This window comes from Pseudopodoces humilis, chromosome 5 (genome assembly GCF_049639895.1).
Source record: "Pseudopodoces humilis isolate 2021_Gansu_Grassland_sample_001 chromosome 5, ASM4963989v1, whole genome shotgun sequence".
In the NCBI taxonomy this organism is placed as follows: domain Eukaryota; kingdom Metazoa; phylum Chordata; class Aves; order Passeriformes; family Paridae; genus Pseudopodoces; species Pseudopodoces humilis.
Window position 1 is genome coordinate 51,599,378 of NC_142204.1, and position 18,222 is coordinate 51,617,599.

Genomic DNA, 18,222 nt, shown 5'->3' on the forward strand with positions numbered 1-18,222 from the left:
TTCACAAAGCATATTTATCACAGTGAAAATTGCAGAGACACAAACACATGGAAAAAAAGCATGCCTGCTTCCCTCAAAGGAAAACCTTTCCTAGTTTATGAAAAGTACACCAAGAACAGAAAATTTAAATATAACAAAAACATCAAGGTCTCATCCCCAGGAGACTATTCATTTGCTCATGCTGGGCTGCAAACCGGCATGCTTGACATTCAAGCTGAGGGGAAATGCTGAAAAGTAATGTGATGCTCCTAAGTTCCAAGCACCCAGTTGCAGCTCTCTAGGTGGGCACTGCTGCCCTGGTAGCATGCTGAGCATCTTAACAGCTACTTTGGCATCAGTTCTTAAGATACCGGGAAGCACAAAGATGTCCAGAGAAATCAAATCATATGCACATCTAGGACCATATGGATCTCTAAGTACAGATGCAGAACTGCATCTCTTGACTATTTCCTAAGAAAAAAAGGAAAAAACCAACTAACCAGCAGCATGGACTTTAATCATCTTGCCAGTCACTGTGCAAGCAGGCAGGCTGTGTGGGACTTGGCTCTGAATGCTGGAGCACATCTCTGTGACCATGTGCTGGCAAGCAGATGGACAGGAGCCAGTTCTGGACAAGCTAACTGAGGTAGGGGCAGAGTAGCTCATGGAACCAATGCCCTAGACACGTGCTCAAAACACCTGCAGTCATATTCTTCTTCCTTTACATTATTCTTTAAATTCAAATCCCTTCTGATCACTCACTTCAGTAAGGACCATTACTACCTGGATGAGAGGAATTACAGAGTAAAATATAAAGCAGTACAAAGTATCAGAACCACACCAGGATTTGAGGCTCTGTTTGCAGCCCTAAGAGATAAGAAAGCCCAAAGAGGAATCATAATAAATGCCTGACATAAAATTATGTACTACAGATTAAGAACATGTAATTTGCTCAGTATTTTTGTTTTGCTAAGGAGGCACAGGACAGACACATTTATATAAAAGGATAAGTCAATAAAAGGAGGGATTGTACACTAAACATTTAAAACAAAGCAATCTAAGCAATGACATTAAATTAATGCAATGACCTTAAGTTAATAGGAAAATCTGAATGAGGAAATTAGGAGAAATGGTTTACTGGCAAGGCCAAGTGGAAAGAAAGTTTCCTTAATGAGGCAGATACTGTTCACTAGCAATGCTTGAAGAAGGCATCCAGTAACTGGAACAGACTCGATAATCTGTTTCTCCTAGTATGCTCCGTTTAAGATAATGCTGTTTCTCATTGAGAGTCTTGGGTGGATAGGAACTTTATGCCTGCATTTAACATTGAAGAAATCTCTTGCTTGCTCAGTGAGGAGTGTAGCTTTTTTAAGGCAACATGAAATAGAAAAAGCCATCTCTACAGTAGTTTAGGAAATAAAAGCTTGAGAAGAATCTTGTTTTCCAATGTAGCTTTCCAGAAACACCCCATGGTGGGAAATGCAAATCAAGCAGAACTCGAGAAATAAATCACTCAGAAAACATTTACATCATCACTGTCTGTGTTCTGCCTTTACATTTCTCAGGATATAAGAATATGTTGTTGGCTTTTGAAATTAGTATCAGAATAGATTTGAAATGGAGTTGAGAGATCGGTGAGAATTTAAAACATCACTTCTCATTTACTGATTTCTGGATTTCAGCCATGCATTTGCGAGATTTTTTTAGCCCTTACCTTCTGTACCTTGGTTTACTTAGAGATTAAAGAATTCATCATTAACAGCATTTTTTCAAAGTATTACTTTTAAGTTTAAAAGATTTTGAGAAGTCACACATCTCTAAGAATTTCATGGGTAAAGGTTTCTAACACAAAGTAAAATAGGGGCAGAGGTTCAATTAAAACATTCAAACAAAAGTTATTTATCCCACCATCTATAAATCCAAGAGTAAGCGAAACAATAAACAGAGTAATAAATACAAGTCCTAAAAATACAATCTGATGCTGCTTGAAAATGGGTTGGGATTGTGAGTATTTGGCTGGTTGATTAGTTTAGTTTGGGGTTTTTTGTGTGGGTATTGGGGTTTTATCTGTATGTTTAAGACCAAGAAATCAATCAGATAGTATTTTTTGCAATTCAGTGAAATGTTTAATTAGATGAATATAGCAACTTTCTACAGTGGACTGCTAATAAAAACCTGAAGCCTAAAGAAATTACACAAGAATATTCTAGAACCTGTCAGGAGACAGAGAGACCCTGACTTGACTAACTGGCTCAAATGGAGTACATAAGCATCTTGTAAGAATTTTCACTTGTATTGAGACACTTCAAGTGTACTATATCAAGGTGAAACTACACACGTCTCTCTGGTCACAGAGAGAGACAGCAATTCAGTCATGGCTGTATAGTTGTTTGACTTCTAAAAGGAGAAAAAAAAGTGTCCTGTTGCTGTGTATTGATTTGGAGACTCCCTGAGATATTGCTGAATGGAACACACAGATGTCACGATATAAAGGCACAAAAGAAAATTCATTGGCATTAACGTAACTCTTCAAGAAATATTTTGTGATAGTATTTCCACATCTAGAGGACTTTAAGGGCTCTGTGCTGAGACCTGGCAAAGGTAGCTGGAAGGATAACTTAAAAAGATCAAGAGTTACAATCCTTTTGTTATGAAGTGAAAGAAAAATCCTTCCACATAATGATTTCCAGATTAAAAAAAAAATAAAGAAGCAGAATAAAATGTTAGTATCACCCACAAGATTTTGGCAGATAGGAAGTTAAACTGTTACATTTTTTCCTAATATCAGGATAGCTGAAAAAAAATCCCCATTGCCTTTAGTTGCCCAGAAGACAGAATCAACAAAAACATACATAGTCTATGTCTCAGTGTAACATGCTGTTAGTTGCAAAACCAAGGTCCAGATAAGTTTTGTTTTCATCTGAGACTAAGTAAAACAGCACTGAGATTAAGGAAAAAACAATTAAGCCAAGCAGATCAAATTCACTGCTGTGTAACAGTGTGGGCCATTGCTGGTTTTCTAATTGGTTTGTTCAGATTAATAGACATTCAGAATTTATCTAATGAACAAGTAGCTAACATCACATAATGCTTACTACAGTAGAGACATACCTCACTACCCAACACTAATTACCTCTGCAGCATAATGTCAGACATCCTTCTTTGCCTGGGGCAACAATAGGCACCAAACAAACAAAAATGTGTACCATTACTAGAAATTTTTTAATCTACATTCAATCAGCCATTCCTTTCTGTCTTCCTATCAGTACATCCAAACCAAAGGATTGGTATAAGTAATGCACCAAACTCTATCCATTAACCAACTGCCTCATTGAAAAGTTTGACATACAGGTCTTTTACAACCATGCTAATATAGAAACCTTATGTCATTCTCAAAGTAATAGTTATCATCCACAAATATCAGTGTCCAGAGAAACAAACACAGCTTCAACAGTAGCTGTATGTTTTTGTGCAGCCTCTCTAACACCATACAGGTGAGAGTGAAAAGGTGAGCTCCAGTGTGAACACGCAGAGAACAGTTACGCATAGCTATGTGTAAAGCAAGAGACTTTGCAGATTTCAGCACCGATACACTTGCCATGCAACAGCAGTACAAGAGCACTCTCAAGAGAAAGCTCAGCGTCACAAACCTTGCAGAGACCTATCGGGTCTCTCCTTAGTGTGGAAGAGGTCAAGATCATGTTAAGCACATTTTAATTTGCTGTATCTTATCACCCCCTCACTTCTTCCAGGAAAATAATTAGAGGGCTAACTGTGAGACAGTCTCCATTACATGCCAAATTGTGGCTGGTGATCCAAGACACTGAAGGCACTAGACCTTCAACAAAATGGATGACCTAATTAAACCTGTGTTATTCATCTTTTCTGGGGATGCCCTAAAACTTTAATGAAGCTTTTCAAAGAACTGGCCTACGCCAGACATGTTAAATAACGGACCCCATAGAATATTACACTGACCTCAAGTCTGCCAATGTTTTCATGCAACTGTAAGGAAACCCTGGAAGTGCTAATAGGCTGAAACTACAAATGTATCTGGTGTCAAAAGGCATCCTTACAAGGAAAACCACAAGATTATCCTAAAGTTAATATAAAAATTACCATCCTTTTGAAACAGCTTCTCCAAATTATACTGTACCAACCATAAATCCCATGCTGGTGTAATACTAAGGATTTTGAAGAGAACCTGACCAGAGAAAAAAAGCCCAAATCCTTAAATACATGCATATGTCAGTTATGACTTTAAAAAAAAATGAAAGAAGAAACCAGTGAATTTATGCTCTGAAGCTGTTAGCTTCTACACTTATTAGCCTAATATATTTAAATAAATGGTTAATCTACTGATTCCATTATTTTATCTCAATAATATAAAACCAGAATGTTCCAACATTTAATTGCTATTTATTTTGTGAGTACTATGTTTTGATTCTAATGAATGCTTTTTTGTTCCTTTAGGTGTAATCTTCTGAAACATTCATCAGGATCAACTATGCCTTTTGTTGTCTCGAATAAAAATGGGGTGCCCAAAATAGCTGATAGTAAAAATAAAATTGTAAAAGCAACCAAAGCACCACTTAGTCCTGAAAGTTAGCTCCTTTTCTCATTTCATCAGTGAGGTCCTTCTGCCCTCACATTCATGCAAAAATTTTTCAGACCAAGTTTTCCACAATCATGGGCAGAAATAGCATCACTTCACTCCTTACAGAAATACCTCAACTTTTTTTACAGAGTAACACAACATTTAAGGTCTTCATATAAAAACGCTCCCGTGAACACAATTCATACTTTTCTAAGGATAAGTGCAAAGCCTTGCATTAGCAATTCAGGATTTGGTACCACAGGAGCTTGGTAATTATAGGACACTTATCCCACTTACTGCAGAAACTGAAAGGTGCCACCTATGCACAAGGGTATGAAGGAAGGGAAACACTTTTACCATTTAGAAAGCTGTTGAGGGTAGATTTGGGTTGGATGTAAGGAAGAAATTTTTATGATAAGGGTGGTAAAATACAGGAACAGATTGTCCAGAGAATTTGTAGATGCCCCATTGCTGGAAGTCCTCAAAGCCAGGTTGGATGGGACTTTGAGCAACTTATCTAGCGAAAGATGTCCCTGCCTGTGGGAGGCAGATTGGACTACATGATCTTTAGAGTCCCTTCCCACTCAAATCATTATATGATTCTATGACATGGGTCCTCTTTCTTATTATTTTCTTTGTATTCTGTTTTTAGTTAATTTTTTGCAGTCTGGCAGTGCCAAACTAACACTTAGGTTTGTGTACAAAAATCCCATCAATTTAAACAGAAAGTATATTAAATATGATTTCTGTATCATAGGCAAACTGGTACAGTCAAACAAAGACTGATTTTAAATTCTCAAAACACCCCACGGTACTAAGTGTTATAGATCCTGCATTTAACATTCAGATTTAAGCAGCATGAAGTAATCATGGCTTAGAACCACATACTTAAAATGGAGCAAGAAAAACAGGAAAAACACCAGGAGCACTTCTTGCAGCTTCACATGGCTTTAAGCAGAGTTGAAAACCTGAGAACTTGTATCATTACAATACTGAAAAAGTTTTCACAGTATTTCAAACATTCATTACAGTTCTTTGCACCCATTTTACTGACACCTAAGCCTGCATACATTCAAGACTAAAGGATTAGCACTGTGAGTTTAGCCCAAGGTATATGCATACCTATTAGAGGTAAGTATATTAAAGGTGGCGAATAAACCTCTCAGGGCTCTGCACAACAGCATTTTCCAACCTTAGTGAAAAAGCATGCAAGAATTGATAAATGAAAGATTATCTACTATTTAAAAAACAAGTTTTTAAAATACAGGGTTGAATTAAGCATAAGAAGACTTTATTTCATAACTCATTTTCTCACTTAATTTTATACTTAGCAGTGTGTCCAATATAATTACTCATAAAAAATTGCCATATGATTGAATTTTTCTCTTTATCTGAAAAGCAGCACCTGCATCTGATGTTCTACTGATTAGAATCTGGCTCAATGTCTGTAATGGAATTTTCCACATACAAAAAAATAAAATCCAATGTTAATTCTGAGAGAATGATTTCAGAAAGAGTAAACATTTGCAATTTCCATACCTTCTCTAAACTGAGTCTGAATAGGAAAACAAGACGCTCATACTTTCATCTATACAAAAATGAAACATGCTAAATTTCAGTGAGACTTTCAGAAAGTATGGTGGGATTCTAGTGGGAGATTACACAGAACATGAAAATAATATTTTCTGGAGAGTAAAGAAGAGTTTATGTAACTTTTCATATCAATATGAAGTTTTTTTCTACTGCATTTTGAAGGTAAATTAAAACCAATGGATTATTCAGAGACAGTCTTAAAAAACACAGCATCATTGGAAAACACATAATGGAGGAAATAAGACAAAAAACTTGACTGGTGTAAACTTCCCAAGTGGTTCTGACAGAGGAGCATGACTTACAGCCTAGTGAAATGAATGCTGAAATTTGTATTTATTTATCTAGCAAATAAATTGTTCTTTCTGCAAATATTTATAAAAAACTAAATCAAAGACTGAGCAATAATAAGTTTCTAAGTCCTTGGAGCTTTCTCTTAAGGTTCTTAAGAGGACACAGTCTGAACAAACTCATTAATTACGGATTACAGTGAAAACACCTGCAACTACTGATACAGAATTTATGTCACATTCCCAGAACAAACCTTCTCTTTCACTTTCAAATTTAAAGTAGAAAATCAACTACAGTAATTAATATACCCTGGATTTACAAACAATATTATAATAATTCTCAAACCATGACTACTGCATAGGATTAAAGGCAAGTTAATAATTTTCAGAATAAGATAATTACTGAGCAGGCCACATACTTATTTCCTGCTCTGTCAGGTAAAATTGAACTACAGGTGAGCAACTAAAGTATATGGAAATCAACACGGAAGTTTGTAAGATTCTGTATGACAGAAACAAGGACCGTGCCCGTAATTCAGAGTACTAACAAATATCACCACATGGAAGATGTGATGGATCATATGTGATAGACATAGAGAAGAGAAAGCATCAAAGCCTGGCATCAACAGAATACACAAAGAAATAATAGAGACTAATATTTTCAACCAATGGGTAGCAAAAAAAAGGAAAAAGGCACAAGAGATACATACAAGTAAAGATGAGAATACGTGATTAGATACATAAAATTTGAATAAAATGCATTAAAGAGCAGCAGTAGCTTGAACTAAGTCTCCAGCTGGATTCCACCACTGCACTGGTCATTAAACCTACTGGCAACTATCTACTACAACCCTGAAAAGAAATTAAAAATGACTGGCAAATGCTGACTCAAACTGTTCAAATGGAAAGGGCTGTGCAAGTCTGGAGGGAAGTCTGTGCAAAGAATGCAAAATGGAATTGGGAGGCTGGGATAAACAAATAAACAAAAGACTGAAATTACAGCTGGCATAGCAGCTCATGGTATATTAACACAGGATGAAGCCCTTGGTGTCATTATAGCCTAGACAGTAATGCTGAGAGTTTTGGAATTCTCTGAAACTGAACACACAGAACACTTGTACACTTAATTCAAAATGGTGAATGTCTGAAAATAGCTGGAAAATTTGAGCCTTTCACTTTATAAAGCTATCTTAGATTATTATGCACAACTTTTCACTGCAAGAGCAAATATGCTAAAAAACAATTTTCAAATTATCTAAAACATTTCATTAAAAAAATAAATTAAGTAAATCTTAACAGTTACAGTTTAGACATTTATTTTAAAAGCATTTTTATTCACTATCACAACCTTTCCAAAGAGCAGACTACTTCCTATAACACATAAAGTTTTTACACAGTGTGCTAAAGAATGAAATATAACCTTTAAGTCTTTTTCAATTCTACCCTAAACTGACCATGTTGAGACATCCCCCTAATCAGAAACCTATTGCTGGGCCAACTAACTAGCTCAGCCTTGCCCTGCATCATCTTCCAGACTGCCCTTCCTCCCAGCCTTAACTTCATTGCCTACACAGAGAAATAGATTAGTTTCTAACCACTTCTGTTGTGTTCTCACACACCTAAAATAGTACCTTGAGAATGTCCATATTCTAGTTCCACCTGCAGAGCTATCCCCATCTTTTCACAAATGTTTTTGTGAGAACTCCTTAATTTCAAATGCCACAGCACTGATCAGACCATAATATGGGAAAACTCACACTGAGTTTTATGGTTTCTATACAAATTTCTATTTCTACACACTGAGTCCATGATTTCAGCACAACAGGAAAACCATTTGCCCATCCCCTTCTTTTTTGTTGTGCAATATAACTTACTGTAGATAAAACCAAGCTAGGACATATATCCCATTTTTTTCTGCTTGAGAAAAAAGTTATTCAGTAGCAAAGAATAGCTGACAGAAAAAAAACCTAACAAATAATATACCAAAAATAAAGCTAATTAAAAATAAAAAGTGTGGTAGGCTGAAATATGAAGGAAGACATCTCAAAAAGCATAGAAGTTTAACATCCAGCCTTTTTGATTAATTGAGCAGGTCAGAAGTTAGATGAAGCCGAATGAAAACACAGTAAGATTTACTAAGAGCAACAAGTTAATTCACTGGCCCTGTGCTGCTGTTGCACAGGGAACTGCCCTCTAGTTTAGAACTGGACCCCTCCCTCAGGCAATTAAAATCCACCTACAGATCTGCACTGGGGCTGTAGGCACTGAACATGCCTGGGAGGTCACAGCAGATTGTGAGAGCTGGCCTGTCTGCATGGAAAACTTCTGTTCTTTTGGAAGGGAACAGGCAGGTCCTCACCAAAACCTTCTGCATGGTAACTAAAAATCTGAAGACATATTTCTCAGGATGGTAACTTACAAAGTGCTGATTAAAAGAGCTACCTTGGACATATGGAGATAAAGATAGCAGTGCCTAGTTGTATCAAGTGCTGCCAGGAAGATTTTTAGCACCAGGGGTTTTTCATTTTATCTTCTCTTTTAATTTTTTTTCTCTTCTTAAAAAAGGGTGAATATTTTCCAGTTCATTTTCTCTCTTGTGATCAGGCAGTAGATTTCAATTTTTAAAACAGCAAAGCTAGTTTAGGAGGAAACAGTTTCTAGAAGGTTTGGAAATTCACAGCCTTTGAAACTTAAAATTACTTTCCTTGTACGTGCATTAAAAGGCACACCATGAACAAACAGAACAAAGCACAGAGCTCACCTCATAGTAACTTCGCACAGCATTGCAAAACGCTTCATCTGCTACGATTTGTGTCTCCCCGTTCAAAAAGGCCTGGAAACGTTCCTTCAGTACCTGCAGCTGCTGCTTGTTGAGCTATGCAAGAAACAAACAAGGAGAGGGGCGAGAACAAAAATAAATGCAGTTAGTCTCCAAGTAAAAACACACAGCACTGTACACACATGGAACCTGTGAACGGGGAAAAGGAGACAGAGGCTCCCTGGTGAGTGGCAGCTCTTTGGAGCCCCAGCTGGACGAAGACCAGACCCAGACATGCACCCAGGCAGCACCCAAGGGAACTTCTGCTCTTTCCCTGGTGGCTAGACCCTGAGGTAGGTCTGCATGGATACTTCTATGCAGTATTTTATATGCATATGCTGAATATAATGGTTGGTCTGCTCCACAGCAGCAGCAGCTAATAAAAATTAGCTCTTAGCTTGTCTTCAAATACATAATTTTCTTTTCAGCCTTCAAAGAACTGAGCATACACAACTGAAATGCCTGCATTTTTTGGAGTGAAGTAGGCACTACCATTGGAGTGCTTCAACAAGCATGGGCACTGTGAAGAAAATGGAGTTCTAGCCACTGATGCTACAACACTATTAATGCCATGAAACAACAGGATCTTAGGGAAGAGCAGACAAAAGCTCCGAGATGGACACCCAATACCATTTGATGGAGTTCATATCGAAGTCGTGAGTACATGTTGAAAACAAACTCCTAGAAGGGCACATTACACAATTAAAACTTGCAATCAACCCATTTTTACCAAAGTTTCATTTTAAGAGAAAAAGCAAAGTTTGGAAGCTCTCCAGGGATCCAGGCAGAGGTCTTCTGCCAAGGTTTCTATCAATTCTTGAATTTTTTAGTAGGATATTTCTCCTTATCAAATCTGTGAGAAGTTTGAATATCACATCATATTCTTGAACTTTAGATTTAACACTAAAAAAAATTTCAAACACAAATGACAGAAAGGTTTTTCAATCCCTCCTGCACTTAGCTTAAGTAAAACAAACAAGCAAATAAACATATAGCCAGAAAATGTAAATATTTTTGCAGAGGGCAGAAAGTGATATTTCTAATGGATAACCTGCAGCAAATGACACTGCTCCCAATGGAATAATCATTTCTTATTGAAGAATTTTTGGCATCTACAGTAAATATGGTGGCCTTAGGCTTTCAGGTCTCTTATATCTACATTTTGAAGGCATTTAAGATACAACACTGTTATAAAATTAGCAAAATCTCTGCTATCCTGATAATGGGCCTACCATGGATAACTTCTATTTTCTTAATACCACAGGAAGATTTTCATCCTCCACAAAGTTTGCTAAGCTTGCAAACTCATGAGGTTCTTTGAAAAATGTAACAATTTTCTGCAAAACTCTCCAAACTGATTGCAAATTTGAAAGATGTTTTATTTTGACAGGAAACATTAGTATAGATGCCATCTATATACTGGGTATCAGAAATCCTCTAAAAAAATAATGAAATGTAGGCAGTAGCGATGCAAAGCCAAAAAACTATGCCTCTGAAAAAAAAATCCAAGCTAGTAAAAAATACATGATAACTCTGTTCCTCATCTTAACCAAACAATTAACAATACAGAACAAGCCCCAGGAGACCCCTAAGGAAAAAAAGGCCTCCTGTAGAGGCAAGCAGACTTCAATAGAGGTTGCTGTGACTTGGATAAATTTCTTGCATGAACTCCTGAGAGCAGCAGCCTGACACTGACACCCCATCCTGTACCACTGCTAATTAAAAATCAATGGGAGAAGGATTCATATTGTGTCTGCACATCCACCCAAAATGGCACCTATCCACCTGCCTGCCAAACACCCACTCCTTGCACAGAATCTTCACAACACTTGATAGCTGTTTCTAACAGAAATCAAACCTCATTGCACTGATTTGATTCCTCTTATTCTTCTCTCATTTTCTAAATATTTTGGACAAGTTGAGATACCAGAAAATTCAAATCATTATGGATGGTTTGAGGGTTTTTTTTCCAGCACGCACATGTTCTTTCGGGGGACTTAGAAAAGAGACGAGCACTGACACGGACAGTGCCCCTCTGCTGAGCAAGCAGCTCCTTCATCCCATAGAATATTCACAGCTCTGCTAAGAGAACATGCAGGCTTCCTGCCAAGGCAATTATGAAAATGTGTTTTCATGCTTGCAGACTTCATTCTTTAGGTGATTTGCTTCTCTATTACCCACATACCAAACAAAAACATTATGAATAAGGCAACGAAATATAAATTTAATTCTGAATTTCTCATTTCTAACCATCATAGTTCAGCAAACTGAAATGCCTTTAAAATATTTACATATGACTTTCATATTCACTGCTTTAGGTAGTAAGAATTTCTAAGGGTTGAGTGACATTTTAGAATTGCTGTATATTTCTTAAATTACTTTATTTCAGTGCAAAATCTGCATATACAGAATACTTTATTCTCCTGCAAAGCTAAAAAATAATAGTATTTCCAATAGAAATTATAAAAACTACAACTTACACTAAGGATGATCTGAAGTCTATTTTACATGTCCAAAGTACTATCACATATAGAGACGCAGTTAACTGTCAAGATACGGAATAATTTATAGTAGTCTACTGCAGCATACAGGTCCTCTGGGTCTTTTCACTTGTCAGAATATTGACTGTATAGTGAATTTCCTCTCATCTCTTTTTTTATGATGGTCATTTTAATGAATTTATTAACACTCTTTAATTTGAAGCACTTAAAAATGAAACAAAGCTACAGTAAAAGTAATAGCTTGGAAATGTGGAGAGGGAAAGAAAGACTAATTGCATTGGAATGCTGCAGTAGCAAAGGAAGAAAAATAGGTGACATTAGCTCTTGGATCCTGCAGAGCAGCTCAACCTGTCAAAGTCTGAGCTACCTCTGAAGTTGGTCAACATGGATCAAGAGAAGACATCATGTATAACCAGAATCCCAAGAGAAATGCTTAAAGTTAAGGGCAGTAAGCCCAGGCAGATCTTCTGTGGTAGGAGCTCCCGTAATGGAGCTCAAAGTCCTTGGCAGGAGCATTTCCCTTCGGTCGCTCAAGCCCTTTCCTCCTCTGCTCTGTGTGAGATCCATACACATCAGACCTTTGCCTTCAGTCCACTCTCATCTTCACTGTCGTGCCTGTTTCCACGTTTTAATTTTAGTAGGAAGAACCACAAACAGGAAATTTAAAATAAAATGCATTACCATATGTACCCCCAAACGTAAACTAAACTCAGAATACCACCAGAAGTATACAACAAAGCCTCATTGATTCTGTTGCTTTCCATTAACCTGCCTCAGTTTTGTGTTGCTCCTTTGGATTTCACATTCTCAGAGGTATAGAATGTGTTGTCATAACTGTGTGAGATACTTCATAAACTACCACTGCTGCTTCATGGGAGAATGTATACTGTAACTAAATTCCAGTGACTCAGAATAACAGATTTGATTGCATTTGGCAAAAGACTGAAGATAAGACAAATTTAAGAGAAAACAAGATTAACTGCCCTCAGATTTGTTTTTTTTTTTCTTTATTGCAATCACACAACAGATAACAACCTTTCTTCCCTTCCATCCATGTGTCCTTCAGAAAAGGTAACTTGTTTTTTCACTTTATATTTGCTAACTTTAGTAAGCTATCAAATAGTGAAAATATTTAAGACAGAGGAAACTTCTCAAAGAGCTATTTAATTAAATTAAGAATAACTTTTTCAAGTTGTAATAGCAATTTAACCAGAGTAATATAAAAGCATGAAAGAGCCTCAAGCACTTAACTACCAAAGAAACTTTCTCACCTTGCATTTAACATTTCAAAGAAGTCATATATCCAGATATATTCCTCTTTGAGCATTAATTTAAAGATTTGCTTTTTCTCTTCTAAACTGAAAGTTGGGCCTGAAAACCTAGAGGCACTTGTGGTTTAGCTCCACTCATACCTTTAAACAATTTCAATTGATTGGTTCAATGATTTTACACCGAATTTAAATTCCTATTTTTATAAGCTCCATTTCAAATAGATCTCAAAGTTTAGTGAGTTATTCCAATGTCACAAGTTTTGCTTCTTAAACTAATAAACTCCAACGAAGGGAAAACGAAGCATATATGGATTTTCAAGAGTAATTTCTCTTTCAAAGACAGAAGGAAAAAAATAAAGCTGCAGCTCCACTGCGCTTGATGCTTCATTAAAGAGCATCTTCCTCTGCTTCTCAGTGCCTAGGCACACAGAGCAGTCACTACGGCCCTGCTCACAGGCGGTGAACAGCAGGCGGCACACACCCAACCCACACACCCGAGCCCCTGGAGAGCTCTGTCGCCCCCAGCGATGGAGTCTAAGCCGCGGCCGCGCTCCCGGGGCCGCCTGGCGGCCATCCCGGGAACCGCAGGCTGCGGCTCCCCGCGGCCATCGCCCGCCCCGACCGCCACACGCACCGGCACCGCATCTCCCGCCTCGCCGCAGCGCGCAAATACCCTTCTCCCACGGAATCGGGAGTCCAGGGAAACAGCAGGAGGTGATGACTGCAACTACAGACAGAGCAAGATAAAATATTTCTTACACAGACTGCAAAAACACGGGGGTAGAGAGGAGACAACCAAAGAGCCTGAACCCTCAATGCTGCAATTTGTATTGTCTGTAGTACCAAACCTAAGTCCCCTAACGCTTCCAAAAAATAGGAAGCATTTTTATTTCTAAATTATGCCATTTTGTATAATGTCTTTGACAGCAGCAGTTGGTTTTGAAAAACTTTAGTCAAAGCTATAATATTTGAGAGCAAAGTGGAAAAAGAGCCCTACAAGGGTTCCCTCAAAAAGTCGTCTCCCTCCCTCCAATTCAGTCAGGAGATAAATTTTCATCTCCCGAATTAAGAGAACTGAAGGTACAAATTAATCATTTCCCAGCTAACTTCTCACACATGTATTTCAACATAACTTTGTTTCTTGTCCTGACAACCCCTTCATCGTGGGGGGAAAAAAAAAACCACCCGAAAAATAACTCGAAATTCTGTCAAGGACTAACTCACCCCATTGCCACAGTTGCATGCTCAAGGATACTGAGTTCAGTGACTCCCTCCTGTCTCCTGTCCAGGGTCTCCCAATTCCGCTGAGAGGCAATACTGGTCAGCCCATTACAGCAGCTCTCCTCTTCCCAAATCAGCCTTGGGAATGGCAGGACTGCATCTAACAACACCTGAAAAAACTCTGTTGCTGAGTGAGAGTGAGACTTAAGAGCCACCCAAGCCTTCACCACTCTGCTGTAATTAGTTTTCCACCACCCTCCGTGGTGGTGGGGAGGGCTTTATCCACAGGTCAGACTGGAAAGCCACACACAGCTCCTCTGTGAGAGCCGAGAAGAAGGCATGGAGCCTTGGGCTGAATGCATCATTATCCTCTCTTTCCAGAAAAACGTAACACTAGTGCCACATCACTGCCTCTCAGAGTGCTTCATCTCACACTGGTGATGAGAATAAGCTTGCAAATAGCCAGTTATAAACAGTGACTCTTGTTCTGTTTCCTCTCCCTCTCTCCCATCTTGCCTCCTCTTCCAGTATATGCCTACAAAACAATAACACTTGTATTTCACAGCAGAGATACAGAGTATTCATTTATAATGGATTACTTGACAGATTTTATTCTGAGGAAGAAGACTAAATAAACAGTATTAGAAAATATCAGTACTAAGACAGAGGTGATAGCTGTGGTTACTGTGCTGAATTGTGCAGGTCTTAATTATGTGCAATAATGGTCCTATACAGCATGTGGGTGGCACACAATATATGCTGTCCCCTACTATTCACTGCGTAAACCGGTTTGATTTTCTAAAAAAAGGATAAATATTTTGCTGTCACTTAGCAACCTCAGCTGTTCTTTGATTTTCTTAAAGTTGAAGTTATTCCAAGTAAAACAGTGTCTGTAAGGATTCTGTTTGCTGTCACTCCATGCACACTACACTGAGTACATAATCCTAGTGTAACAATTCAGTGCCTTGTAGCATCAAATATCAGATTACCAAAATCAGCCAATTCATTTACCAAACACATTTCTCATTCTTTATAATCTAACAAGCACAACATCGCATTTACCTTTCACTGGCTTGTTCAAAAACCAGAAACAATATCAGTACCATAATGACCATTCAATTCCACTTACAAAGTGTTTAAGTCATAAATATTTTATGCATCATTAAGTTTGAAATTTTGAATACTTTCATTGTCCAGAGAAGCATATTCAAGATTCTTTGGCAGAAATGCTAAATATCTCACAAGGACCAGAGGGTTTGGGGGTTGGTTTACTTCAGGGAGTAGAGATGATGGCACAAAAATCCCAGGCAGTGAGCAAAGCAAAGCCTGATTTATGAGAAAGCATTCAGGTGTACCTCAGTGACTGCCAAAATACAGAACTGGAGACAGATCCCAGATTGGCACCTGAGAGGAAAAGAAAAATTTTGAGAATGAAGAGGAACAAGTATTCTGTGGGGGAAAAGAAGAAATAAAAATCAGACTTTCCTAATTTTTTTTGGCAGAAGAGTGAAAATATATAAATAAATACAGGATAATTTAACTGCTAAGAACATACTCATAGCAATGATGAGTTTGTTTCTTGCTGAAAAGAAAAATCAAACTTTTACAGACTATGCCATGATAGAAAAGAAAGAATCTGCTATGTGTTTTTCCTAAAGGCAATAAATATTACACCCCAATAAAAGGCATCTCCACTGAGATGAGGTTGTCAGTACAGTTGCAATAATTTTCTTTGTACCTACTCCTACTACCTGAGATTTGCTGTAGAATTTAGCTGACAATCATCAGCTAGATTTATAATAGTATACTTGTTTCCTCTGTGCTGTGCTTCACCTATCTCCTCTTAGTCTGGAGTGGCTGACAAAACTCTAGAGCTAGGGCAGCCCTGTTCTGCTGTCCCTTGTGACCACACCCTTTGAGGCCATGCCCCATGCTGAGTACACAGGGGCACTGCAGCCTTACCTCCTTGAGAATGCCTGAGTTACAAGGAGAACAGTCATGCCTGAAAGCTATGCAAACAAAGCTTCCAGCCATGAAAAATGATGATGACTCACGCAGTGACCATGAAAATCATGCCTAGTAGGAATACACAGTGATATGTGGCCATAGTGGGAACCTCAGCTCCCAGAGCCTTTCATGGCAGTCAGGCCTGGAAGAGAACTTCAAGATCATTCAGTTCCAATCCCTGCACTGTGGAAGCAAGCCTTCCACTAGACCACTGGTTGGCTAGATGGACTGGTTTTCTGACCAGTTAGCAAACATAAGAAATGAAAGAAACAGAGGTAATGTCTGGCCTGTGAGGTCATTAACAGTTAAGTCATCACACCACATGGACATATATAATTGACAGTATACACAATACACACACCAATTTAACAATGGTATGGTGGAACTAGGATGGTCAAAGACCCTTAGAGACCGCATAAAAAAAAAGCAAATACTGTGCTAACCCAAGTGACCTTCACTTTTGTCAGGCAAGGACACCCCTGCTTGTGAAAGAGGACTTCAGCTTTGAATGAGCTATCCAGATACCATCTCACCTTGTACACTTCTATTTGTAGTATACTCTTCTACCTTGGAAGCCTGTAGTGGGAAAAATTTCTGCTTTGAAATCTTTTCCTAGCCTCACAAGATGAGCCCTCAAACATTCTCATCTCCTACTTTTCTAGGAGCCTCGGGAATACATTTATAGCAGACAAAATCTAGACACTATCTGAACAATTAATACAAACATCTGCATAGCCATCACAATAAACATCCTCCATGAAACATCAAAATCCCTGAATACATTTATTACTCAGCATGTAATATAAATTAGAACCAGTGCAGCAGATAATCTCATGAAAACTACAGAGATTAAACTAAGCCACTGCACACGACAACCAACCTGCACTTAACTTTTCCTTAACAGCAAAGAGAGCACTTCTCATGAAAGTGCTCCTCCCTTTCTGACTTCTCAGGCCCATCTCCCAGAACTCTCTCTGGAAACTAGTTTTCATTAACCTAGAGGATTGCAGTACTCATGAACCCATGAAAGTTTTAGTGTTGCATTATAAGAGTCTAGCAGAGAAATGTCCAGTAAGTAAGCAAAAGTTTTATCATGTCACCTGCCAGTACCATGTACATCTTCCACAAAAACTACCTATTCTCTAACATAAGTAACTCTGATACTTTTTGCTTTTATCACAGATTTTAATATCTCACATACCTAAAACTCCCTTTCATTCCCCCACCTCCCACAGCCATAAAGACCAATCTAATAGAAGGCATTTATTTTTACTCACAAATCTTGTTCTTCTTAAATCAAAGAGCCGCGATTGCTACAGGATTATTCAGCACTGGGAGTCAATCCAATACACTCAAATGGAAACACCACTAGGCTTGCTCATCAAGATATGTAGGAGATTCTCCATCATTTGAAGACTTTAAGTCTTCAAAGGAACATCGCCCTGAACCAAATACTCTAGCAGAGAGAAAGGATTTGAAAAAAGGAACAACAGGATTTATTACATGCATACAATTAGGAAGCCAGAGTAGATCATTACAGTCCTTCTGGTCAGTTTGCAGAAAGTTCTTAAGGCTTAATTTACGTGGCTGAAACAACAGGGGAGAGCAATACAGATCTTTTAATGACATCTGATTGTTGCTTTAAGCAGTACTCCACTTGTTTTGAATTCTCAAGCTAAAATTAGTTTTGAATTATCAGATGAAAAAACCAAAGCTTTCCAAAAGGGATGCCGAGGTAACATGCAATCCTTGAGCATTATAATCAAGTATGTCTTCTCAGACATCTAGGCACACTGGACTCAATGAATACCAAAAGACATACTATCCAAATTACTTATTTAGTCATACTGAACCAGGTATTTGAAACACAAGATGGAGCATTCTACAGTCCATTTCATTTTGGTTGTATGTACATATACCATACATGAATACATTGTCCCCTTTTGTC

At 38.0% G+C, this 18,222-nt stretch overlaps 1 protein-coding gene across 10 annotated transcripts in view; it reads right to left on the reverse strand.

Moving 5' to 3' along the window:
- CADPS2 (calcium dependent secretion activator 2) overlaps positions 1-18,222 on the reverse strand; it is a 282,371-nt gene that overhangs the window by 217,322 nt on the left and 46,827 nt on the right. For all 10 annotated transcript variants that reach the window (XM_005519231.2, XM_005519232.2, XM_088054886.1 and 7 more), the window contains exon 2: positions 9,218-9,331. In XM_005519231.2, coding sequence (XP_005519288.1) covers positions 9,218-9,331 — 114 coding nt within the window. The remainder of the gene's footprint in view (positions 1-9,217; positions 9,332-18,222) is intronic.